Below are 26,912 nucleotides of genomic sequence, written 5' to 3'. Positions count from 1 at the left end.
TAAGTATTCGGACCCTTTACTCAGTACTTTGCTGATGAAGCACCTTTGGCAGCGATTTAAGCCTTGAGTCTTCTTGGCTATGACGCTACAAGCTTGGCACACATGTATTTGGGGAGTTTCTCCCATTCTTCTATGTAGATCCTCCCAAGCTCAGTCAGGTTGGATGTGGAGCATCACTGCAAAGCTATTTACAGGTCTCTCCAGAATTGTTTGATCGGGTTTAAGTTCGGGCTCTGGCTGGGCCACTCAAGGACATTCAGAGACTTGTACAGCAGCCACTCCTGCGTTGACTTGGCTATGTGTTTAGGGTTGTTGTCCTGTTGGAATTTGAACCTTCGCCCCAGTCTGAGGTCCTGAGTGCTCTGGAGCAGGTTTTCATCAAGGATCTCTCTGTACTTTGCTCCTTTCATCTTTCCCTCGATCCTGACATGTCTCCCAGTCCCTGCCACTGAAAAACATCCCTACAGCATGATGCTGCCACCACCATGCTTCACCGTAGGAATGGTGCCAGGTTTCCTACAGACGTGACGCTTGGCATTCAGGCCAAAGACTTCAATCTTGATTTCATCAGACCAGAGAATCTTGTTTCTCATCATCTGAGAGTCCTTTAGGTGCCTTTTGGCAAACTCCAAGCAGGCTGTCATGTGCCTTTTACTGAGGTGTGGCAATCTGGCCATTCTACCATAAAGGCCTGAATGGTGGTGTACTACTCCCCAAGTTCTTTCTGGAAGTTTCTCCCATCTCCACAGAGGAACTCTGGAGCTCTGTCAGAGTGACCATCGGGTTCTTGGTCACCTCCCTGACCAAGGCCCTTCTCCCGATTGCTCAGTTTGTCCGGGCGGCCAGCATTAGGAAGAGTTTTGGTGGTTCCAAACTTCTTGGGGACTTTCAATGCTGGATAAATGTTTTGGTACCAGTCACGCCCTGACCATAGTTTGCTTTGTATGTTTATATGTTTTGTTTGGTCAGGGTGTGATCTGAGTGGGCATTCTATGTTGTATGTCTAGTTTGTCTGTTTCTGTGTTTGGCCTGATATGGTTCTCAATCAGAGGCAGGTGTTAGTCATTGTCTCTGATTGGGAACCATATTTAGGTAGCCTGTTTTGTCATTGTGGGTTGTGGGTGATTGTCTATGTTATGTTGCTTGTTAGCACAGTGTTTTGATTAGCGTCACGGTTGTCACTTTGTTGTTTTGTAGTGTTCAGTTTTTTCCATTAAAATGACAAACACTTACCATGCCGCATCTTGGTCCTCCTCTCTATCTCCAGACGACAGCCGTGACAGTACCCTTCCCCAAATCTGTGCCTCAATACAATCCTGTCTCTGCGCTCTACGGTCAATTCTTTCGACCTCATGGCTTGGTTTTTGCTCCGACATGCACTGTCAACTGTGAGACCTTATATAGACAGATGTGTGCCTTTCCAAATCATATCCAATCAATTGAATTAACCACAGGTGGACTCCAATCAAGTTGTAGAAACATCTCAAGGGTGATCAATAGAAACAGGATGCACCTGAGCTCAATTTGTAGTCTCATAGCAAAGGGTCTGAATACCAATGTAAATAAAGTATTTCTGATTTTTATCAGAAACTCAGATATTCACAAACATTTTTTTTTCTCTTTGTCATTATGAGGTATTGTGTTTTTTTTTTACTTAATCAATTTTAGAATAAGGCTGTAACATAAGAGAATGTAGAAAAAGGGAAGGGGTCTGAATACTTTCTGAATGAACTGTATATCCGGTACAGTTGACCATTCCATACGATGCGAGATTCCTTTTGTCTCTTTGTCTCTCCGCTGCATCCTATCGGGTCATTCTACAGAAATAATATATGATACTGTAATAATAATTTATAACATAATATTTAAAGAAACAGACATCTGTGTGAGCCATCTCAGTATCCCATGGTAGCTTTCTGCAAGCAAATTTATTACAAAAAGGTTACAGTAATTCTTTCCACTCCAGCTAAATGAACCATACACTGACATGATGATGCACTAAAGAATGTCTACTCAGGGCGCCCCCGGGAGGCCCCTCTTCAAGGTAAAATGGCACACATCGCTGTAAGTTGACCAAACAAAACAGTATTACCTGCAGGTGCTAAGGAAAGTTGAAGTATTTTAAAGCCTGGATATTGAGGGGTTTCTGCGTGAACTTGCCTTCAACAGTCTTCTCTGTCAGAACATCATTATTTGTAGTGTTTACTATGTGGTAGGCTACATGTATATTGTATTGCCCTTTAAATGCATATTTTGGCAGTACATCATTGCACTTTAAATAGATAATAGATCATTGGTGTCCCACAGAGTAGCGCAATACACCGTTTGTCACACGCATGTCAGCATACAGAAATGACAGTACATTCAGTATCTCTCTCAGAGCACAATGCTGTGCGTTACCATTCATTAGTGTGTAAAAGTGTTAGAACGACAATGTAGTCTTTTCCATGTTTTTTTTCTCCTTTCAGTTTTTTGTACCTCTTCAGGTTTAGCGTCAATAAAATAAAATGATCATAATAATTTGACATTATTCACAGAAAATAAAATACATTAAGACAAATACACAAATACACAAGGCCATTGACATTCCATTCACACTTAATATTAAACAATTTTTTCTCTCAACAGAATATTTAACATCTTCGCAACACTTTAAATAATTAACACATACACCAGTCTCTTGTGCCAGTTCTAGTGTCTCCAGTCTCCATATGTCTTGTGGAACCAGGAGGGCCACTTTGGGCCAACGGGGCTCCCATAGTTGTCTCAAGGCCAATGACTATCTCTTGGAGGTCTTGGCCAGTTTGCTGGGGGTCAACCTCCTTTGAGGAGTGGGGATTTTGGAGGGTTTGCCTCCGTGTTGACGTGACGATGAGCGGGGTGTGGCCCGACTGGTGTCACCCACCATCTCTGATGTTTCGGAGCACACCGATGCGATATCGGAGATGTCGAAGTCTGAAGCATCGCTTCCTCTCCGGCTGCTGCCTCGGCTACCTGCTTTACTTCCAGGTCGGCTGCCGGGTCTTCTCGATTCTGGGGAACAAAAGATTCCGGTACGCTTATTGTCTGGTTACAGTAACTGGCAACTCTGACAGCAGAGCCAAAAAGCAAAGACGTTTAGCAGTTAGAAAGCAGTCACTGCTTTTTCAAAATAATTCTCTCCTCACCAAAGCCTATTGCCTGCCCCCGTGCTTTCATCACAGCAGCATTGATCAGGGTTCCCTGCTCTTCTCCGGACTGGAAACCTTTTCCTGACAAGTATCCAGGGAGCCGCAGTTTGCTTCCCTGTATCGGGATGCTCTAGAAAAGACAGAGCATTTGTTGGCATTTAGAAACTAAAATCTACACAATGGGAAATCATAGAACAAGACAATACTGTATGTTGTAGTTAAATTGATTATCTACTATAGTACATTGACTCTTATTAACATTGGTAATTATCCTCTAACTAGCATGTTATGCAACGTGGTATTCTGATGAAATCGGATGAAATCCCAGAAACTTCCAAAGTAAGGAGTTATTTTGTTGAATGAAAAGTTGCATGTAATGTTTGATGTTTCCGTAACAACCTAAACCGTTACAGCGGATTAACAGATAAACAGTTGAACATGCAACACAGAACAGCAGTTCAGCTCTTAGTTTGAGTTAGTTAGAGAAGGAAATAGACTGTGTTTTTTTTTTACAGTCAACAGAGAGAATGACTCATGTTCCACCACAATCACCAGTCAGTACTTTAAAGCATCCTAACTAAAAACCCAACTGAAATCGGAATCTAATAGAAAAACAAATAAACAGCACAATAAATGTGCTCTCTCCAATCACAATTTGCTCTCTACACCATCCCTTGTCCCTAACACTTCTGTAAGGTTTAAGCAAATATGGTGGAAGTTCCACCACTCCACTATTTCTACCTATGCAGAGATCATTTAGCACTTCACATATTGTGCAGTTAGGGCCAAGGGGAAGGGGTAGGGCTATTTAAAGGTCCGCTCTAGAACCTAAAAGGGTTATTTGGCTGTCTCCATAGGAGAACCCTTTGAAGAATCCTTTTTTGTTCCAGGTAGAAATGTTTTGGGTTCCATGTAGAACCCTTTCCACAGAGGATTCTACACGGAACCCAAAATGGTTCTACCTGGAACCAAAAAGGACTCAGCCGAAGAACTCTATTGGAACGCTTTTTTATAAAAGTGTATAGTAAGAGGTAGTAGTTGTTAGGTTCAGAGCTCTGGAGCGTTCCAGACTCTGTTGATTCACTATACCTCGGAGGATGAACCTTGGCTCTCAAAGGAGTCTGATGATTTTAGAGGACTGGAGGGTTTGCTGTTTGTCAGCCAGGGCTTATCATAATTGCGGGTTATGTGTTGGGGAGTCTGAGGGAATAATGGCAAATCAAACACACAAACACAGGGATTCAGATGGAGAAATCAACAAAAAAGAGCAGAGGTAGACTAAAATAATAGTTATGATATGACAAAACAAAGGAATTATCAAACTACAAAAAAAAACATGAAACAAGGAAAATGATTTATTTTAAACATACTGTAGATATGGTTGGAAGCATGTGGGGAATGGCAGACAAACCGACACACACTATTTCTCTAGAAATGTTTCAAATACAACTAGCTTCCTAAGGTCATCACCCACAAGTCATTATGCAATTTTGCTCTGTTGTCAGTCAAGTTATTAAATGTATTTGCTGTGGAAGAAGAAGTATGTAGTCAAAAGATGAGGCATCCAGAACGTGGACGTCTCTTACCTTGGGTGTGCTGGTCAAGGCTGGGTTATTATGCTGGGCTGGACAGCTATGGTTAGAGTTTGACCGGTTGGGAGAGGCAGCTCGTGACGACGGCCGCGACCTACGACCTCTATACCGGAAGCTGGCCATCACCTGAGTGGTGCCTTCTGGGAGAATGAACTTTTCTCGCAGCTCCATGTTTGTCCTTCCTTTGGCTGGGGGGTAAAATATGACAGCATACAGTAAGACATGAGGCATATGCATGTTCGTTGGTGTATGACTGATTGACTAGGTGAACCTAATTCATTTCAGTGGAGTGAGTCAATGGATGATGAGTACCTGCTTTTGGAAAAAGCAGACCAATTGAAATGAATACAGGTTGTTCTCTACACTATTTGTGTTTGGACTATTGTGCAAATAACAGATTGTAAATGAAGGACATGCAGTTTCACATCACTTAGCCACACCAGCGAACTCACTGAAAGCATATGGCCCATTAAAGTAAGTATAGTGATTCCTTCAACCAATAGAGAATCATATGAACTTAATCTAACGGATTGGCTCTGCACATACAAATCTATAAAGACAGCCCCTGTCACCCCAACCTCCTGAAACAAAACCAAAGAAAGGTATAATAGCTGACTTTTTCCCCCAACTCATCTCTACCAGGGTAGAAGAATCTCTGGTCATCACAAAAAAAAGTATGATGGATTCCAGTGGCTTAGAACATCAGCCATAAATTAATTAGTACACCCCCCTCCCCCTGGCCCTTAGGTGGAAACAGTCAATTACTGTTACAGTGATTGTCAACACAAACTTGAAAACGGAATTGCAAAAGAAAAGGTGCACAGAGCCACTGGGTGCTACATGCTGAGAGAGAGAGAGAGAGAGAGAGAGAGAGAGAGAGAGAGAGAGAGAGAGAGAGAGAGAACCAGAGAGAGATAAAGAGAGAGAACCAAAGAGAACAGAGAGAAAGAGAGAGAGAACCAGAGATAAAGAGAGAGAGAGAGGGAGAGAGAACCAAAGAGAGAGAAACAGAGGGAGAGAGAACCAGAGAGAAAGAGAGAGAACCAGAAAGCGAGAGAAAGAGAGAGAACCAGAGAGGAAGAATGAGAGAACCAAAGAGTGAGAGAAAGAGAGAGAACCAGAGAGTGAGAGAGGAGGGGCGAGAGAACCAGAGAGAAAGAGAGAGAGAATCAGAGAGAGGAAGAGAGAGAACCAGAGATAGAGAGAGAGAGAAAGAAAGAGAGAACCAGAGAGCGAAAGAGAGAGACAGAGAGCCGCTGTTGGCCTGGAGGTCAGTAAGTAAGAAGCACTTCAGAAGCAGATGATGTGAATCAGCGATAACTACAGCATGCATGAAGACCCACAGACTGCTGGATGACAGGCGAGTGTGAGTGGAGTCACTTTATGGGAACGCCATTCACGAGGAGCACTACAACACACCCATAATGTACACACACCCACACCAACACCCGAACACACAGTGATGCAGAAACATACCACTAGGGGGTTCATGGAGCAAGGTGAGAAAGTGTGAGATTTGTTGCCAACCTATAGGAGACTGAGTAATTGAAGAGTTTGATTCCGAGCGTAACATTTTACTCCCGTGGTGATGAACTGGAAAGGAAGGAGTAGGAGCAGTAGGAAGGAATTTTTAGCAGGAACATAGAAATACATAGAAATAGAGAAACCTGACAGGCAGAGGACAACATAGAAATAGAGAAACCTGACAGGCAGAGGACAACATAGAAATAGAGAAATCTGACAGGCAGAGGACAACAAGCATTCATAACATCACATCAAAATCCATGGAAATAAATAGTAAATCACCAGTAGCACTGTTATCTAAAAGTAGACGATTAAAACAGAAGTGACACACGAGAGATACCGAATCCAGTAATCTGCCTTCATTACAATGAGTTGTATTTTATAAAATGTTCCCCTCCAATGTTCTGCCTGGTATCTTACCTCGACACGGATCGTTCTTTACCAGGAACTCATCCAGAGCCATCCAGCCTCCACCCACGCGCACCATCACAGTACTCCGTAGGATCCGTACCAGACGCAGCTGCTGGGAGTCTCCGAACTACAGAGGGAGGAGGGAGGACAGATAGGAAGGTGAGGCCGGGAGTCACTGAGCACTACTCTGCATCAACAACACTGGACAAGACTTGAAGCTGTGCAACACCAGAAACCAGCAGATGCCATAATGTGACAGGAGGAAGATTCTCCTTCTAGGAGTTTGTGCCTGATTACATTGCATGTTCTGACTATAGAGTACAATGATTAGTTATAAATATGAAATATGATTTCACTAAAAATGGATTTCACTTAATCACTAGATGAGAGGTGACATCATCTGTCTTATGTTTTCTGTCTGGTTTCTATTTTTGTTGGTCAGCCGAGCCCATTGATTAAGACACAAAGCAATAACATCAAGGTTTCATTCTCAAAGACACAAATGAAAGGGTCAATCCAACTGGTTCTACCTTCTGGGATTGTATTAGTGCATTCATCTGCATTCATCAGTGTCAACAAGGTAGGATTGGTTTGTGACTTGTGAAATTGTGATACATTGATTTGTAATTGAGGTGAAATGGGTAACACTTTACTTCATACCCCCTGTCAACAGGCTTATCGTAGCCTACATACATCTGTCATAATCATGATATAACAACTGGCATCTAGACATGACTGGCTAGGGCATCTGTTGTTAATATCATTGTTATGACAATGTTATGTATCCCTTATGATTAAGTTTGAAGTAAATCATTAGTAAGTGAATAATTTGTTACAAAGGGTTGCAATATTTGTATTCATCTCTAATATTGGAATGTTTTCTCATTATTTTGTCTCATTTTCACCTGGGAATTCCTGTAACAGGCTTTATCATATAAAGACCATTAGGCAGAAGAGAGGATCTTGCACCACTAGGGTGCACTATAGTGTTGTGGTTTATCCTTACCTTTATTAGGGACACATTTGTATTCCTGAATACTATGGGATATTTGCATGTATCTTGCAAAGCTTTCAAACAAGCCTGACATGGAGGGTGCAAAAAACAGCCAAGCGTCATGAGGTGAGGTCACCCAGTTGGATATGGCCATGGGGTTAGCAGATTTGACAACACAACAATCACGGCCTCATGCTTTCCATCAAACATTATCACGTCATAGCAAATAAAAGAAACGGACAAAACAGACAAAATCTCCTGCAAAACCAACAACGTGACAGCTGCGCTTTCTATCAGTACAGTACAAACCACCATAGTCATAGAGGATGCATTGACATTGATGCAGGAACCAATGCTTCAATGGGACACTGAGGGACAACATGGGGGATGGCATTTAATAGTCTCTCTCTAGTCAACCACGGTGTAACAATCAGACATGACCACACACTGATGAGCCTGCAGTTAGGTGCCTATTGTCACTTGAATTCATCAAACTGTGATTCCCAGAATGATTGAATGCCACTGGTGAATTGTGTGATTGAGTACAGTAAAGGTGATGATTTCAATGATCTGAAGAATAGTCACGAGAAGAATGGCCATTTACCAGAATACAGCTTTCCAAAACCGCAACGTGTAGGTGGGGTGTTAGATTTTGACTGTCCCTGCTTGTTATAATCTCATCGTCATGTAAGCAGTGAACCAGACCAAACTGTCAAAAGAATTGTTTCAGTTGATTTTGAGTAATAAATTAATACAAACTGGTGCAGAAGACACACAAAATATATATGTACAGTGTATATATGTTTCCCCCTATATAGTAATTCTCCTCAGCAACACCCATCATCGTTTTACATCCATATGGCCCATGAATTTAATATGAGTTATGTAGTATTGCAACATGCATTTCTTTGCACATTAGAACTGAATAAATAAAAACAAGCAGGGTAAAACCCTAACAATGGAAAGGCGTTTAGCCAGCTTTGAATGCTGTCACACAAAGACATGTCAGCCATTATTTAGACAATTCATTTCCAGGAAATAAAAGAGAAGCAACAGACAAGCACACATTAAAATAATTATAAATCCCAAACTGGCCAAGGGTTCAATTAATGCACATAGAGAGATAAGAAGATTTGTGTGGAATAGTGTTTGGGCTAGAAAACCTATTCTTTCTCATTTGAAATGCAAAAGCATCAAGGAATAAGAGGAAATAATTGAATCAGCTTGAATTTTACTTCAAAGCATTATAACACTTAACTGCTTTAAATGCTCTTTAGTAATGATCATAAGGTCGATCTTATTTCCTACCTATCTAAATAAGAATGTTACTGCCACTAGGTTTACCTGCACAATCAACCAGCGCAGGCTACATTTACAAAGGTGCGTTTATGACTCTGTGGCCATTTCATTCTTGGCATGACCCAAAAGGGGTTTATTTCATTCCACAGTCCTTCCTAGCAGGCTACTACTATGTCAATGGTCCTCCGCTGCACCACTCATAGGCACCAGCTGCTTTCCCACACCAGCCAGCCAGACCTATATCCCATATCCCAACTACTTATGCCAGTGAAACTACGCACACAGTTAATGTTATTATCATAGACTAATTAACAACTAAACAAAAGTTGGCCTTTTCAGGATCGAGTGACTGCAAAGGTCTGAAAGCATTATTGCTGTCTGCTGAAGCTACTTCTGAGTTCCATTCTGATGGCATTATGGAAGACTCTTGGCAAAATGTTAATGTTAATTGGAAAAGAAACATGGCCAACAAAAAGGATAGGAGGGGTTGATGAGGGCACAGCACCACATAACAGACAACAAAAATATGTACCTGATTTCCAAGGTAGAACTGGGCATGGGAGGAATAATGAAAAGATTCACATTAGTTTCTCAGAGAGCAAACGTTTCACTATAAACAATACAAATTGGATAGGACATTATATAACAGTGAAGGTCATGTGTTGGTGCTAGAAAAATCCGCTTACCCTGTATTTGTTGGCACCAATTTGCTCAACTTGGAATCGTTTAGGACACTTGCATTTTGCCACTTGGCGTGTAACCTATAAAGAATGACATTATTTAGACATGTTTTACAATGAAGACAGGTAATACTGTACATATTGTCTGAGTTACAACACATGTAGTACCTCATCTTCAATTTTGTCTGCATCTGTGAGGGGTTTGTATGCCTCTTTGTTGGGGTGAAGGGCAGCCACAAACTCATAGTAGTCAATATAGCCGTCACCATCCCGGTCGAATATGTCTGCCACCGCACTCATCTCCAGCCGACTGGTGGGGAATTCTGGGACACAAAATAAAAAACAGCCGTAAAAATTCTCTGATTTCTTGGACACTTGACACTCCAGTACACTAGTGTACTGATCTGGGCCCAGATTCACAAAACACTTCTTACGCAAAAACTTAAGAAGATTCTTGAGTGCAATTCCTCAACAATATCTTAAGATTTAATTATTTTATTATTAACTTCTCAAATATCTTCTTACAAATCTTCTTAATATGTCTGTTGCTAGGCAACCGTTTTAGCTAGCTATCCAGCTAGCAATGACAATAATTTTAGCATATTTCACTAGTTAGTACTGTAGATTATCCTCAGTTTTCTCCTATCACAGCCATTCTGTAACTGTGTAACTATTTTAAATTCATCATTGGCCTCATGGTGAAATCCCTGAGTGGTTTCCTTCCTCTCCGGCAACTGAGATAGGAAGGACGCCTGTATCTTTGTAATGACTGGGTGTATTGATACACCATCCAAAGGGCAATTAATAAATTCACCATGCTCAAAGAGATAGATTTTTTTATTTTTTACCCATCTACCAATAGGTGCCCTTCTTTGCAAGGCATTGGAAAACCTCCCTGGTCTTTGTGGTTGAATCTGTGTTTGAAATTCACAGCTCAACTGAGGGATGTTACAGATAATTGTATGTGTGAGGTACAGAGATGAGGTAGTCATTAAAAAATCATGTTAAACACTATTATTGCACACAGAATGAGTCCATTCAACTTATTATGTGACTTAGTTAAGCAGATTTTTACTCCTGAACTTATTTAGGCTTGCCATTACAAAGGGGTTGAAAACTTATCAACTCAAGACATTTCAGCTTAAAATGTTTAATTTATTTGTAAAAATGTCTAAAAACACAATTCCACTGTGACATTATGGGGTATTGTGTGTAGGCCTGCAACACAAAATCTAAATGGTATAAATCTTTAATTCAGGCTGTAACTGAAACTCGAAAAAGTCAATGGGTGTGAATACTTTCTGAAGGCACTGTAGTTACAACATCTATGGTTAAAGTGTAAACAGGCCAGCCCAGTACGGCTCAGCTTGGCATGGCTCTGTAATGTGAAGCGTATATAGATATAGGATCTTAATTTAACCCCCGTTGTTACAGGAAAACTCCTGCACAGCAGGAAATGCAAACAGAGTGTAATCAAGGTTTAAAAAAAGGCTTTTAGGTAATGACATCACAATGTATTTGAAATGTGTGTCTATCTTTATTTGATTTTCATGTTTCCCCCACAGCTCCCTCTTCTGGGATCTCTTGATTGGGCCAATACTGACTGGGAATTTATAATGATGCCCACCTGTGAGGTCTTTATGTTCTGACATTGATTGCCATTGCCTTGCTCGCTGAAGAAGGGCTCATACCCCTAAAGTTCGTAATATGTCAATTTAAGTTTATTTACCGGAGTGCTGTTCTATTTCTGTTCTTTGCATTAATTATAATCAACACAATAATTCAAATTTCCTGATGCTGCAGGATTCTTTTCCTGCTGTGAGAAACTGGTCAAATTAAGATCCTACACCTGTAACTGACTCTATACACTACTGATCCTACTATCCTGGTAATGTGAAGAGGTTATAGGTCTTAACAGAACTGTGACTTACTGGAGGAGAGGATGCCTTCTATGAATTCCTGTCTGGTGACCTTTCCATCCTGGTCCTTGTCAATGCGTCTGAAGAAGTCCATGACACGCGACTTCTTATGGTTCATCCATCGCATGTAGCGCTTTCGCCACACATCAAAGTCGAAGTTGGCAAATTCCTTCAGCTGAAAGAAAATCAAGCACTATACATTATACACCATGATATACATTGTATTGAGCATAGTGATGGTACGGACATTAACAAGCTAGCTAGCTTATTGGCGTAATACTTTGGTGATGGCCTGCCATATTATTTTCAACATCTCTAAAATGTCATTCCTGAATGTCTCCATGAAGCAAATAAAGTAATTAACATGATTGTTTTTGAGTTTATTTATTCTTGCTCACAGATAAAACTGAAGAAATGCAGAATTTACATTACTAATAATTGCAAAACACTCTTTGAAAATACATAACACTTTATACATGACATGAATAGAATATTGAAACATTAAAGGACATTTTTCATAAGCTAACAGAGGTTTAAATGATCTACCTCCTCAAGTCTGTCCATGGCATCATTGAGTTTCCTCCTCCTGTCCAGGGCCAGTAGCCACACCTGCTGCCACTTGCTGACCAATAGGTTGACCCTGGGGTTCTTGGTCTCTATGGGAGGCTGTGAAGATGGGTACATGGCTTGTGTGGGAGAACGCTTTCCTGTAGGTGAAAAACAACCTGTTTAGTGATACCGCTATTCCATTGTATAACTTTGGTTCCATACCAAAAATAACAGAGGAATGATATAATTTGGGGGACATAACACACAGAGAGAATAGGAGGTAATGTATGAGGATGATGTGTCAGGGTGAAGGCAGAGCCTCAGAGCTGGGCCAGATGGCTGAGTTCAGGGCCTTTAAGGGGGTCCTGGTAGGGGTACATACTTCCACCTCTTCCTTTCTCCAGGACAGGGATATGGGACTGGCTGGCAGGCTCGCTCCCGACCACAGCCTTTCTCTTGTGTGTCTTCGTGACCTTGTCAACATCCGGTTGCTTCCGGGTCATTTCCTCCATGAATGTCTGCATTGCCACCCAGAAAAAACATATTTTTCAGTGTGTACTGTATACTGTACTCACATCAAAGGTAATGTACTGCTTGCAGAGTACACATACAGTAACTCATGTTATTAGACAGAGTGAGCTACTCTACCTACAATAGCATCTTGTATTAACATTTCTAGTACTACTAGCCATGTAGTGAACAGCATTGGTATTGCATGCAGTGGAGAATGTTTGGTCAACCAAGCACCAAGTAATACACCAAACCCTTAACATCCTTTAATAAAGAAGGATGACACTGTCAAGCTCTTGGTCATACGCTACCTGGTGTTCAGCGATGAGGGATTTGACCTCGTCTATCTCTTGAGGGATGACCTCCTTGTCCTTGTCATTGAGTGTGGTCTCAGCCCACTGCAGCCAGCCCAAAAGACCCTCCAGCAGGTCCTTCGTGGCCAGCAGATCACTGAGGGCCATGGCCAGGCGTTGCTGGTGCTGTCGCGCCCATGCCTGGACCTAACATGGCGAAACATGAATAATATATTTAATAGGCCTACATCTGGTCATTTAGCAGATGCTTTTATCCAAAGCGATTCACAGTTGAAAGTGATACATGTTCAGTAATATGTGGTCCATGCTGATTCAAGACCACAACTCCAGTGTTGCCAGCACCATGCTCAAACCCACTGAGACATTGGAACAACCTAGTGCTAAGTAGAACCATGTAGCGTTCTTTGGTTTGTCCACATATGGGAACCCTTTTTGGTGCCCTTTGCAGAGGGTTCTACCTAGCACCCCCTGTGTAGGGTTCTTAACAGAACCCCCTGTAAAATGGTTCTACATAGTACACTCTATGAAGGGTACTGCCTAGAACCCTCTATGAAGGGTTCTATCAAGAACCCTGTAATCTGCTAAAGGTTCTTCCTATAACCCTCTATGAAGGATTCTACCTGGCTTGCAAAGTGATGCAAAATTCCTATTGCCAGAATGAGGATATTCAGAATGACTGCCAGGATAGGGAATATTGATTAATGGAACTAACTAAATTATCTAAACTAGGACAACAATCTCAGTAATGGGTGCAATAAGTATAGCTACTAACAGATTGGATTAGTTTATACAAATGTATGTTTTTTTGTGTGTAACACAAGATTAATCAACCAATAAATGTATATATGCAAAAACACAGACATTGAAACAAACAATTCTGAAAATAATCCTGCAATAGAGCATGCTGGGAAATATGATAATGACGGGCGTGGTTTTTAGTGTTTTACTCCAAACAGAGTGAAAATGAAAAATCAACACTAGGAAATACCAGATAGGGAAGGGAAAGGGGATATCTAGTCAGTTGCGAAACTGAATGCATTCAACCGAAATGTGTCTTCCGCATTTAACCCAGTCCGATACAGTACATACATAAATATACCCATATGCAGTTTAAAACATTCTCAAACGTATCTTTTTAAATTGATCAGATTACTCAAATTCCTGATGTTAAAGTTTAAACACTGAGGTAACCATTAATGCTCAGACACAATGTAAAAGAAAGAGAAAAATATGCAATAAAAAAGCTTATTCAGACTCAGAAGGGTACTATGTAGAACACTTCCTACCTTCCAAAGAATCCTTCTTGCCTTCCAAACAATCATCTAAGAACCATTTCTTTCAAAAATGGTTATTCTGGTGAAAATGGTTCTTAGTAGAACCCAATCCCTCCGCAAAGGACCCTTTTGGAACCCTTTTTTCTAAGAGTGTATTATTTTGACCCCCCAACAACAAGATTTACATTCATGGCTACATTACACTTTGTCTATGGTTAGTTACAGCCAAGTGACAAAGTAATGTATCGGTATGATTGAGAAACGTGATGAAACATTCTGCCAAGCATTGAGGTTATGCAAGTGATATGTAAGGAGTTGGCAGACTGCTTTGCCATGATATAGGCCTATGATCTGTCACCCTCCAGTATGACGCACAGCAGACTGGCATGTAAGTGTTCACTGACCTCCTCGAACCGGGCTTTAATGATGGTGTTCCAGTGTTTGATGGTGGTGATAGAGTCTGGGTGGCAGATGGTCAAGATAGCCTCCCCCATACTGGTGGCTTTGTTCAGGCCCACTCTCTTCTCCTCCTGTTTCTTCATGAACTCCTGAAAGAGAACCGTTGGTTTCCATTAGCAATCGGCAATGTTTGCGGCAAAACGTAGCAGCCAACAAGTAATTTCTCTATTCCTCTGTCAATACCTGATCAAGTGGAGATGAAGAAAGTCATGCTATGTGAAGTCAGGGGAGACTATTTTAGATCCAGTGAGATCATGCTTGAGAAAAACTCAATATTGTGAAGTAGTTGGCACGGACTAGCAAACCACGATCTAAAATCCATTTATGGCATTTATACTTTTACTGGCAAGCTTGACAGACGTGTGGAGACAGTCAAAGTGAAGTGTGTTTTAAACATCAACAATACATTATGAGAAAGCCTCATCAGAAAAGAATGATGAAACATACCCACAGTCTCTGCAAATAGCAGCCTTAACTGCCATATGGTTGAGCTAGGTACTAGTTTGCTTTACAATTAAAATGGTTCCATGCAAGCCCCACCCTTACAGTATATACAAACCTTTAAACAGCCCAAAACAACTTCACCTATGACCAGATATTGCATTTCACATTTGGTGTAATTTTAACTATTGAACTTATTCTACATTATGGATTTTGCTTTAGAGACCTTTGTGCCCTGCCTGGAAAATAATCTGCAGGGGAAAGACTGTGTTGTTCTATAGGATGACAATGTTCCAGGCTAAAGGTCACTTGCCTTGTGCTGCTCGATAAGAGCCCCTAGGGCCTCCTCGTCGTCGGGCAGGGTGCCATGGAAACGCAGGCTCTGCTCGGCCTCAGCCAGCCACTCCAGCAGCATATGGACTGTAGAGTGGAACTCCTCAGCCTGCAGCAAGGGGCAAGAGAGGTTCATAAACACACAAGTCCCCCAAAGCATTCCTCTAAGCATTCAGCCAGGTCCTAAAGGCGGCATCGTCTTTTTTGCAGACACACTACACTCCTCAAACGATTGCTATGATCATATGAATGATGTTTCTGAGACGTTTTAACAGATTTTCGGGCTTTGTGAGATCTGATCATCTGTGAAACTGCATAAAAATATGTCTTGGAACACCACCATTTTGAATGAGTGATGAAGAGAGGTTTGGCATAGTAAGAGTCCTACCTGACACAGTGCCTGTTCAAGCCGGGTCTGTTTAGATACTGAGCGAGCGCAAACTGTCTCCCAGCGAGCGCTCAGCTCCTGCATCTGAGCTTTGACCCAGGAGGAGTCTTCATGGCTGCTCTCAATCAGGTCCTTAGCCGAACGCTTCAGGGCCGCAACGCTCCCCGTCCGCTTACCCAACTCCTTCTGGAACACCTGGAAGACACAGCAAAGAGAGAACTAGTGAGACATTACACACAGACATAAACAACACTACACCAAACATATACAAAACTACACCAGACGTATACTACACAACACTACAGCAGACATATACTACACGACACTACACCAGACATATACTACACGACACTACACCAGACATATACTACACTACACAAAAAATACACCACACCAGCCATACACTACACTAAACCAGACATACGGTATACTACACTATACCAGACATATACTACACTAGACCAGACATATACCACACTACACCAGACATACACTACACCAGACATATACTACACTACACCAGACATACACTACACCAGACATATACTACACTAGACTACACCAGACGTACATACCACTACACAAGACATACACTACACCAGACATACACTACACCAGGCATATACTACACCAGACATACACTACACCAGACATACACTACACCAGACATACACTACACCAGGCATATACTACACTACACCAGACATACACTACACCAGACATACACTACACCAGACATACACTACACCAGACATACACTACACCAGGCATATACTACACCAGACATACACTACACCAGACATACACTACACCAGGCATATACTACACTACACCAGACATACACTACACCAGACATACACTACACCAGGCATACACTACACCAGACATACACTACACCAGACATACACTACACCAGGCATACACTACACCAGGCATACACTACACTACACCAGACATACACTACACCAGGCATACACTACACCAGACATACACTACACCAGACATACACTACACCAGGCATACACTACACCAGGCATACACTACACTACACCAGACATACACTACACCAGACATACACTACACCAGACATACACTACACCAGACATACACTACACCAGACATACACTACACCAGACATACACTACACCAGACATACACTACACCAGGCATATACTACACCAGACATACATTACACCAGACATACACTACACCAGACATACACTACACCAGACATACACTACACCAGACATATACTACACTACACTATACTACACAATACATATACTACACTACACCAGACAGATACTATACTGCACTACACCAGCCTTATACTATACTACACTACATCAGACAAATACTACACTACACCAGACATATACCACATTACACTACACCAGACATATACTACACTACACTACACCAGACATATACTATACTACACTACACCAGCCTTATACTATACTACACTACACCAGCCTTATACTATACTACACCACATCAGACATATAATACACTACACTACACCAGACATATACTACACTACACTACACCAGACATATACTACACTATACACACACAGACATACATATACAAGACTACACACAGATGCAGAGACACATGTAAACAGACACACAGACACAGACACATCAACACACCCACCCCCACACCCAATAACCTCAAACTCCATCTATCCATATGCTGCTCTTTGCAGAGTCCCACATCGCAAGTCATTATTGCTATGATATCCCTCGTACAGAAATAAAGACAGACACACACTAATTATGCTCCCAAACAGTTAATGGGTCTAGCAACCAATGTTTCGGCACTTGCAGATTGACCAATTAAATGTTTGGAAGCATAATTACAGTGTGTGACTTTCTTTCTTGCTTTTTATAGTTTATTCTCTGTTAGTCAGCACCTCTACGAAACATTTTTGGGTGTGCGTCAGCTTATGTCTTCTACTATAATATCCCTAGTAGCCATGATAAATTAGACCAGGTTATAAACAGTCATCTAGCCCCATGACCCTCAGAGATAAGCTGTGGTCCAAAACAAATTAGGCTAAATCAACACTGATTATGAAAAATAGGGATACAATTTTTTTGTTGTTAATTTTTTTAATTGAACCTTTATTTAACTAGGCACTTCAGTTAAGAACAAATTCTTTTGGCCCGACGATGCTGGGCCAATTGTGCGCCGCCCTTTGGGACTCACAATCACGGCCGGATGTGATGCAGCCTGGAATAATACAGTTCAACAGGGTTGAAACCGATCCAGCTACACACTAACATTGTGCCAAAAACACTTCCAATTGGAGCAGTTGACTTCTGCACCCTCATGAAGTCATCTGGATGCCTTTGAAGGCCATATGGAGGGTGACTGAACTGAAGGTCTGACTGTTGATCTACCTCAGTGTAGTGACTCAGATATCCTGCCAGGCACTCTTTATTTCACTATACCTCAGCAATCTTGCTTCTCTGCTAATTCAAACAGCGTTTTTCCACATAACACAATTTCTATTTCCGACAAACGGCTATGGGGGGTATTAATTACCGGAAGGAATGAGAAAATAAAATACGCTGAACAATGAGAACAGCAAAACCACAGGCAGTACAGTATCACAGGGTGCACAAATAGGACATGTTTCAGCTTTAGAATCAAGTTAGATGAATGTGCTTAGGCCCAGAGTTTGAATAGATATATTCTGCAAGTGGCACCTACTGCCATTGAACAAAGCACTTAACCCCACCAAACTGCTCCAAGGGTACTGCTCTGCGGCTGGACAATGAAGATCTATTGTACAAATGTTTCCTGTATTTACCTTGTGACTGTCGATGAGATTGAGCACAAGGTCTATATCTCCATGTACTGGCTGGTCCTCGGCCAGCTGAGGCTCCACTCTGTACAGCCAGTCAATCAGAGCCTGCAGGGCATCAGTAAACTGACCAGAGAACAGCAACGCCTCTTCCAGTTTGTTCTGCCTGAAAGATAGTTATTAGTGAAAATACATAATGACCACTGACAGCAGAAAATATCACGAAACTATCACTGTTTTCTATTATTTATGTAATATCATCACACTTTGACAGCAGAAACGCTACAGTTGCATTCTGCATTGAGAAGAATTATAGTTTAATCAGAGTCAATCAAAAGTATTCACGAAGCCGACAGTTTCAGTATCCATCATCATCACGATTAGATGACAGTAAAATATATAATTAATATGCATATTGTGTGTCCATTACACAGCAATGTGCCGGTCATGTCCCCTTACCTCTCGACTGACTTGCCACAGACAGTGTCCCACTTGTCCCTCAGTTCACTCAGCATGTCGTCCAGCTTCTGGTTGTCGTCCTGCAGTGACGTCTTATCCTTCAGGGCACGTCCGGTACGACTGGTGGTGTCATACACTGAGTGCTTGCTCCCCAGCACCTTCTGGAACTCCTGCATGAACCCAAGTTGGAGAGACATGGTCATTATTTAAGCTAGTTCAAGCTGTCCAAGTCAGTCTGTGGCTGGTTTTTAGCCTCGTCTTCAGGCCGTTCAAGGTTTATACGGTGTGTCTGGCAAAGAGAAACAAGTTGATTTTAGACTAGACAGCTGAACAGCCAACAGTGAAATGTCCATAATTGAATAGTAGCCTAAGCAATTTGACCATGGTCTCACTTTCTGTCTTGTTATGTAATTGACAAATCGTCAACAGCACAACTGAGAAACTACAGCTGAGTAAATCCAGAGGCTCTACGTATGATTTATCTGTAGATTCCTTCAAAAAGGTCCTGTCTAGAAGCTAAAAGGATTTCTTCGGCTGTCCCCATACGAGAACCCTATTTGGTTCCAGGTAGAACTCTTTTGTTTCCAGGTGGAACCCAAAAGAGTTCTACCTGGAACCAAATAGGCTTCTACCTGGAACCAAAAAGGGTTCTCGTATGGGGACAGCTGAGGAAACCTTTTGGAACACTTCTTTCTAAGAGTGTACCGTCTACGTTCTGTCATGGATTCTAATTTGTGACCTAGTTGTTAATAAAGGACATGTAGTGGCTGAAAAAAAGGGGTCAAAATTCCAGCATCTTTCATCCACACGGATTAAAAGTTTCTGAAATCAGGGCATCCCTAATACATTCCGTACATCCAGGGATTATTATAGGATTAGCAAACAATCCTCACACACAACAGTGCAAGGACAACAACTGGATAGCTTAGTCTCTGACACTAAAGGCACTAATGTGTACTGTATACTATAATGTATAAATCCCAAACTGAAGTCTCACTAGAAAAAGCCCCCCAAAAAGCTGTGGTTTTAAAGAACAGCTTTGATAAATGACTACAGTCCTGCTGGAGATCTTTTGCTTTGCTAAACGATCTCCTTCATAAACGCCTCACTATAGGAGGGGTCTCGCCAACTCTTTCATTGTCACCCTTCGTCTTGTTCTCCTCCAAGGATGAGAAAAGGATTCGACGAGGTTCAGTTAGTTCGGTCACCTTGTGCTGGGCCAGCTGCGTCTTGATCTTGTCAGGATCGTTGGCGATTTCCAGCTCAGAGTCCAAAGCCTTCTCCGAATCATCCAACCATTCTGTCAGCTTGTTCCAGGTTTCGTGGAACTAGGGGGAGAGATGTAGGAAATTAGGTTTGAGTAAACCACACACCGTGATGTATGATTTCCTTTGAATTATTCTTCTACATTCTCAGTTCAGCGCCAAGAAAAGTGAAGGGTGCGTACTAATGAAAGGGCTCTGAGGCCTTTGGAATCAACATGTAAGACAAACCTCACTGTAATACCTAACCACAGCTTTCCAACGATAATAACTAGCATAGAGTAGTTGTAACACATTGTCCAGGCAACTTTTGTCTGCAAAGCCTTAATGTACTGTACTGTATTTGACCTCACACTTCGTTAGTGACCTCACTTCTCTGTTTTTCTATTGATGCCTATTGCCCAATTACGTGGAAGGATGGTGACACCTACTACAGTCCACCTGTGTAACTCCCTCTTTCTCACCCTCTCTCTTTTTCTCCTTCAACTATGAATCTCTCTCTCTCCTACTTTTTTCAACCTACATCAATTTCCTATCATACTTCAATGTGGCTAGACCGCTGACTCCTAGCACACCAGTTTAGGTCATGTACTGTGTGATCCTGTACCAACTGTTCCCAGTGTGTCGTACCTGTTTGGCCCTCTTCCTGGTGTCGTCCAGCAGACGGCCCCTCTCCACAGACCTCTGCACCACCTTCTCCCAGCGGCCCTGTACACTTATCAGCAGGTTCTTGATCAGCACCACGTCCTGCTTCTGGCTGAAGTACTTCAGGTGTGTCCCTGTCTTATCCAGCTCAATGATCTGCTGCCTGTGGGAGTTGACCTCTGTCACAAACACCTGCCAACACACACATCAGAGAATCATGATAGATATTACAATAGTGTTACACAGTGGAGTTGGTATTTTTGGGGTACAGTTTAAGGCACTAGTTTAGAATGTCCAATGGCAAGCAGAATGTTCACTTGACTAATAAGCAGAGTTCTGGATGAGAGTCAAATGCATTGTTGAGCCGTGGTTGGCTTGCTTGCACAGCAAGCTGTCTCGGCTATAGAACCTAAGCCCATCAATTGTTCTTGCTTCTGACATCATTAATACTAAGTAAGTCAGGATAGGAGGCCGTTTAGGTTCATTATTAGACAGTTGACTAATACTGAAATGACGAATCATCAGAAACCTATCAAAAATGTAAATGTATGTGTCATGTTAACTGTCTTCCCACCGACACATACCTTGTGCTCATCTATCTGAAACAGGATGGTTTCCAGGATGACGGAGGCGGGAGAGGACATAGTGAGAGTCTGTTCAGCTTGGGTCAACCAGCTGATGAAGTCCTGCAGAGAGTTATGGAACTCTGTGGCCAGAGCCAAAGCCTCTTCCAGTTTCACCTGAAGCACAGAGACAACAGAGACACTTGAGAAACATTGAACTCTTCCTACTGACACAAATATTCACACACGTGCACACCCACAAACGGATAGACCTACAAACACACACACACATACATGCTTACCCACGCACACATACACATGCACCAAACAAACATGCAGGCTGTTTGGTTGCCACAACATTAGGTAATGACTGTAATTGATCCAAACATGACCTCTGTTTAGACAGAGGAAGTCAGCATCTCTGGAACACTTCAAGGGTGAAGTGAAGAGGATGAGCTATCAAAACGATGCATCCTCTACAGTTATAAAAATAGCATCAATTAGCCTTTTGATTGTTAGTCCAAGAGCAGGGATCCTTTTTGCTTACAGTCAGGCAAGCTAAAGTGAGTAGCCAATGCTGTATCCTCATCACAATAAACAATGGGGTAATAACATTACAGTCTCTGGTATACAGTGTCGTCCCTCTCCATGTAGGCTACTTTAGCTTTAGTTGTGAATGAACGGTGCTATCTGGGCAAGCTAGCAAAATGCAGAGGAACCTGTGAGTCAAGTTGTGCAGTATTCATGACATACAGCACAGTACACCATAGTTGATTAAGGGCCTTGACTGAGTTAGGAACAAAACTACATCCAACCCCAGCATTTCCTTTACATCTATTTCAACATATCAGCTGTTGGTTAGAGTGTCTCTGAAGACAAGAGGACTTTGTTCCATGATGACTGATGACTGATGACTCAGGCAATAACCAGTAGAGAGAGACCTGTGACCACATCTTACATGCTTACGTGCTTACCAACCCTCTCTGCTGTTCACCATTCATAACTTGTGGATTAGAAACGTATAATGTACAGTACAGGGGGTGGGAGGGGATGAACCAGCGCTGAGCAGTAACGTCCCACTGGGGATATAATAAACCTCAACATTATGAATCATCAGACAAGTTCAGACCACTTTGTTGGGTGTGATCCATTCTAGACAGGTTTTCTCTAGATCATTTTTCAGGCGGAGCACAATGAACCCCAAATCATCCCAAACATCCAGGTCCTGTCAAATCAACATTTCCAATGTAATCCAATTGAAGCTGAATTATTTTATGCAGTCACTGGGGGCAGAGCTAGGAATGGGGGCCCATTCTGGAAGAGAAACACTGATTCATCCCACCGTAGCCCAACAATGCTACTCCATGTCACTTTACATTCCCTACCTTTCTCTCAGCCACCTTGGCCTGCACAGACTCCCATTTGTCCTGTAGGTTACGGAGGTCCTGCTCTGTGTTGCTGTCCTGGCCGGAGGGGGTCATGGTGAGCAGCTGCTGACCTTTGTTCATCAGCTGCTGGTACAGCTCCTCCTTGGCCTCCATTGTGGAACATAACTCCTGCAGAAGACAAAAAACATGAGGGGCTTAGAAAAGATGGCTGCAGTTATAATGTTAATATCCAATTATGGCACTGAAACTACTGTTTTACATGTCATTTTGGAAATTCAAGGAATTTGACAATAAGTCCAGTATATTTTTTTACTGCCTCTTTATCAGTTTGTTTTGTGAGCACATAAAATCAAAATGAAGTCCAAACATGGTGAAAGAACGAGAGCAGTGAGGAGAAACAATAGGCAAGCTTTTCCACACGTAAATTAAAACCTTCAAATCTCAAGTAAGTGCTGAGTCTGATAATCTTATCATTTGGAAACAATCTCTGTTTTGGCTGCAATGATGTCCTGCTAAATGGAAGCCCCATAGAGAAGCATTCACCGTGACAGTGTCTGGGTTATCCTATCAAACAATTACAAAACAGTGGAACATTATCTGATTACAGTCAGTGTTTAATGACTTAGTAACACTTTGGGTCTTTAATCACTCCTTTAATGATTATTTTAGTAGGCCACATTATTGTTCTTTTAGCAACTTAATTTAGTATTCACAGTTCACACTTCAGAACGAAACAGCAGACAAGGCCTGAGATCTGTATGAGGCATTTCATATGGTTAAATACATACCAGATGGGCATTAAGCTGCTCGCGGGCCGTGTCTGGTAAGCCTCCCACAGCCTTTGATGCTAACAGCTGACGCTCTGTGTCTTTCAGCCACTGCTGCATGTCTTCCATCTCGCCATGGAAACCTTGGGCCTGCAACACAATACAACCGGAGTCAGAACAACACACCTTATAGACGTATTGTGGAATTCAAGGGTGGGAAAGGGGAATGTTTTGAGAAGTTAGGAATTCCTCAGACACATTAATGGCCATACATTTTTTGGTCTGAGGTTATTTGACAGAACGAATGATGGTGTCTGTGAACAGTCTATTCAATAAACATATTTTATGTTTAATTTCCTGAAACAAGCATGGCTTTATGCTTCTAATTGTTTTGTTCAGTTTATTCCCCATATGAATCAGATAACACTGTCTATGCTCAATGTTACAATGTTGTCTACGCGCATGTTTTACATATGCATTGTATTGGAAATCAGCTTTTGTCCGTAAAATGCTTTTGACAGAGCTTTGTAGGTTTACTGGGTACCAAAGTAAAACATTCTTGGAAAATATATTGATTTCATTTTTGGCAACCCTTTGGCAACCCACTCAAAAAATCAAGACTGCAATGCAATTTTTTCATAGGGCGTACATTTCCGAAAGTTCATTTCATATTCTTAAAACATTCCTGATTCCTTGCCATAAAACCGTTCAAATACTAACAGTAGAAAAATACTTAATAACAACCCTTTTAAAATTCTTCAAATAAAAATACATATCCACTAGTCATTGACATTCCATCCATCACTCCTTTCATACACTACATCAAAGCATTCCCCTAAATGTCAAAGGTATGAACAGGAACACCAGTAGTTAGGAATGGGGGAGGCAGGAGGTGGGGGGTGAAGGTTTACATTATTTCTCCGTAACTTATCCTCCCACTCTTCTAAAACGTTCTTTATGAATTTTGAAAAACAACATTCTTACACTCCAGGAGGGAAGAATATCAATCATAGCTTCAATTTCAGATACGAGTCATCATGGTACCAGATTCCATACGGCGGAGAGTAAGGGAGGTATAGCTAGACACAAACCTGAAGCAGAGCACTGTCCAGTTGCTGCCTCCTCTGCTCTGTCTTCTCCAGGATGTTCTTCCAGCGCTGGGTGAGGTTCTCCAGTTTGTTCTGCAGGCCGGCGGCTTCCTCCCCAGAGGTGGACTCCACCAGGTCAGTACCGGCCTTGTTGACCGCCTCCACCGTCGTCTTATGGGCCAATACATCATTCTGGAGGACCTGGAAACACCACAGTACAGGGATGGTTAAACACTAGGCTGATGGGATCAACTAAATAAACAAGATCAGATAGCACTAAACTGGACAAACACTTTTCCAAGAAGAGTGATAGGGTCTATACTCCACACTAAATATATTTGAGTGTCTATTTATTCTAATGGATAAAATCTGGTATAATCTACTAAACGCTTATGGAACATACATTTAGACATGGCAAGGAGAAGACTAGATTAATCTGCTGTGTGGTGGTTTAAATCCCTGCATGGTGGTCCTCGACCAGACTGGTCCATGTATCACTGTCTGTGGATGATGGCTTAAAGCAGTTGTTTCCCAAACTCGGTCCTGGCGCACCCTCCCCCCTGGGTGCATGTTTTGACGATGAGTTGATTATTTGAATCAACTGTGTAGTGCCAGGGCAAAAAACAAAACGCCATTAAGGTGTCAGATGGATTTTAAATTATAGGGGCTTTTAGAGACGGGAGTGAAATAGGTCAAATGCATTTGAAAGACTGCAGATGTGTATGTGCTTATAATACATGTTGTACAATGTTGTATATGCAGTCCGGGTAGAGTGGAACTTTGATGTTTGTTGTTGTTGTGGCTAAGCCAAAAGGTTGTTGGGGTCAGAGGTCATGAAAAGGTTATACCAAGCTGCTCTTCTCCGCAGATTGAAGTTTGTTGCAGGAAAAAAGACGTGTCTCGGCTGAAATAACACTTTATAAGAACAACAAGAAGAAATGGGTCTTACGTGGTGCTTGGCGAGCTTGATCTCAATGGCCTTGGGGTCTCCTACAGCCTTCCTCTGTTCGTTGAGCAGCTCTTCAGTGTTGCTCATCCAGGCCAGAAGCTCGTCCAGCGCATGCTGGAACTGCCCCAGAGCCAATAGAGCTCCTTCCAGTTTGTGCTACACAGAATCAGTACAAACACGTCAGAGTCAGGTCAAAGTCACTTGGTGAAAACACTCGCCATGTGAGCGTAATGAATCTATTTTTACGGGAATGAGAGGGGAAAGGCACTTTATCAATTAGAGAAAACACAACGCAGTTCACTATTCATGTAATATACACTGTATTCTTGTCACAAGGTTCTAATTATATGTGGTCTATATATAGAAAGAGACAGTTCAGAAAGGCAATCTATTTAACAACAAAAAAGAAACAGCATTGAATTAAGCTTGTATGGTTCTGTTAATTCCCCCCCTCTGGTATACCTCCAGCCCTTAGCCCAGAAACATTCAAAAGTAGTGCCTTGCTCCAGCCCCAGTCTGACCTACCTGTCTGTTGATGATCTTTTCATCCAGGTTGTCCCAGAGCATTTTGAGCTCGGTCATGGGCTCCTGGATGGCACAACGGTCGTACTCCTCCGTCACCTTCTTCAGCAGCAGGCCCGCCTGGTGGTTCAGTCGCTCCATCTCCATCTGCAGCTGATACGCCTCACCTTTGAACTCCTGAAACACCACACAAGGGATTGCCAAGGCAACACGTCAATATAACTACAAGGTTATGATGTGCAGGAAAATTCTCAGCAAAAAAATGGGGATCAAATTAAGAGCCGACATCTGTACAGGTCAAAAGCTTTATTAAAATATCACTTAGCATAAGGATTGCAAACAGTGGGTAGACATGACTTTGTTCTATGGTGACACTTATTTTTGTTCAGCTCCTGTGCAAAGGTGGATGTGTCTAAAACCATCTTCATTAACTAATCCATTGGAGAGTCACAATAGCTTTTTCTTGTTGTAGATCAAAGGAGAGAAACAGATGTTAATGTTCTATGTAGCATGACACTGTTTCTACACCGTGCTTCAATAAGAGCAGGGCACGAACTGAACATCCGTAAACACAGCTGCTGCTTGCTCTGTAATTTT

At 42.0% G+C, this 26,912-nt stretch overlaps 1 protein-coding gene across 10 annotated transcripts in view; it reads right to left on the bottom strand.

Moving 5' to 3' along the window:
• Nucleotides 1-1,895: 1,895 nt before the first annotated feature.
• The window catches only part of dst (dystonin), a 200,013-nt gene continuing 174,996 nt past the window's right edge, over nt 1,896-26,912 (bottom strand). For 4 of the 10 annotated variants that reach the window (XM_024388279.2, XM_024388280.2, XM_024388282.2 and 1 more), the window contains 25 exons: nt 26,319-26,492; nt 25,794-25,949; nt 24,848-25,045; nt 23,778-23,906; nt 22,987-23,157; nt 21,623-21,778; nt 21,024-21,230; nt 20,340-20,459; nt 19,132-19,301; nt 18,679-18,838; nt 15,858-16,052; nt 15,450-15,578; nt 14,641-14,784; nt 12,960-13,148; nt 12,521-12,656; nt 12,136-12,296; nt 11,602-11,764; nt 9,839-9,993; nt 9,677-9,751; nt 9,523-9,540; nt 6,707-6,824; nt 6,290-6,355; nt 4,757-4,950; nt 3,168-3,300; nt 1,896-3,033 (listed from right to left, as the gene is read on the bottom strand). In XM_024388279.2, coding sequence (XP_024244047.1) covers nt 2,780-3,033; nt 3,168-3,300; nt 4,757-4,950; nt 6,290-6,355; nt 6,707-6,824; nt 9,523-9,540; nt 9,677-9,751; nt 9,839-9,993; nt 11,602-11,764; nt 12,136-12,296; nt 12,521-12,656; nt 12,960-13,148; nt 14,641-14,784; nt 15,450-15,578; nt 15,858-16,052; nt 18,679-18,838; nt 19,132-19,301; nt 20,340-20,459; nt 21,024-21,230; nt 21,623-21,778; nt 22,987-23,157; nt 23,778-23,906; nt 24,848-25,045; nt 25,794-25,949; nt 26,319-26,492 — 3,771 coding nt within the window. In that variant the 3' untranslated portion in view covers nt 1,896-2,779. Of the gene's footprint in view, nt 3,034-3,167; nt 3,301-4,259; nt 4,371-4,756; nt 4,951-6,238; nt 6,356-6,706; nt 6,825-8,295; nt 8,401-9,522; nt 9,541-9,676; nt 9,752-9,838; nt 9,994-11,601; nt 11,765-12,135; nt 12,297-12,520; nt 12,657-12,959; nt 13,149-14,640; nt 14,785-15,449; nt 15,579-15,857; nt 16,053-18,678; nt 18,839-19,131; nt 19,302-20,339; nt 20,460-21,023; nt 21,231-21,622; nt 21,779-22,986; nt 23,158-23,777; nt 23,907-24,847; nt 25,046-25,793; nt 25,950-26,318; nt 26,493-26,912 lie in introns of all 10 variants that reach the window. The other 6 variants (XM_024388278.2, XM_024388286.2, XM_024388283.2 and 3 more) reach the window with 3 other exon arrangements.

Source organism: Oncorhynchus tshawytscha, linkage group LG25 (genome assembly GCF_018296145.1).
Source record: "Oncorhynchus tshawytscha isolate Ot180627B linkage group LG25, Otsh_v2.0, whole genome shotgun sequence".
Taxonomy (NCBI): Eukaryota; Metazoa; Chordata; class Actinopteri; order Salmoniformes; family Salmonidae; genus Oncorhynchus; species Oncorhynchus tshawytscha.
Note: the sequence above shows the minus strand (reverse complement) of the source record. Positions and strands in the feature narration are given on the sequence as shown.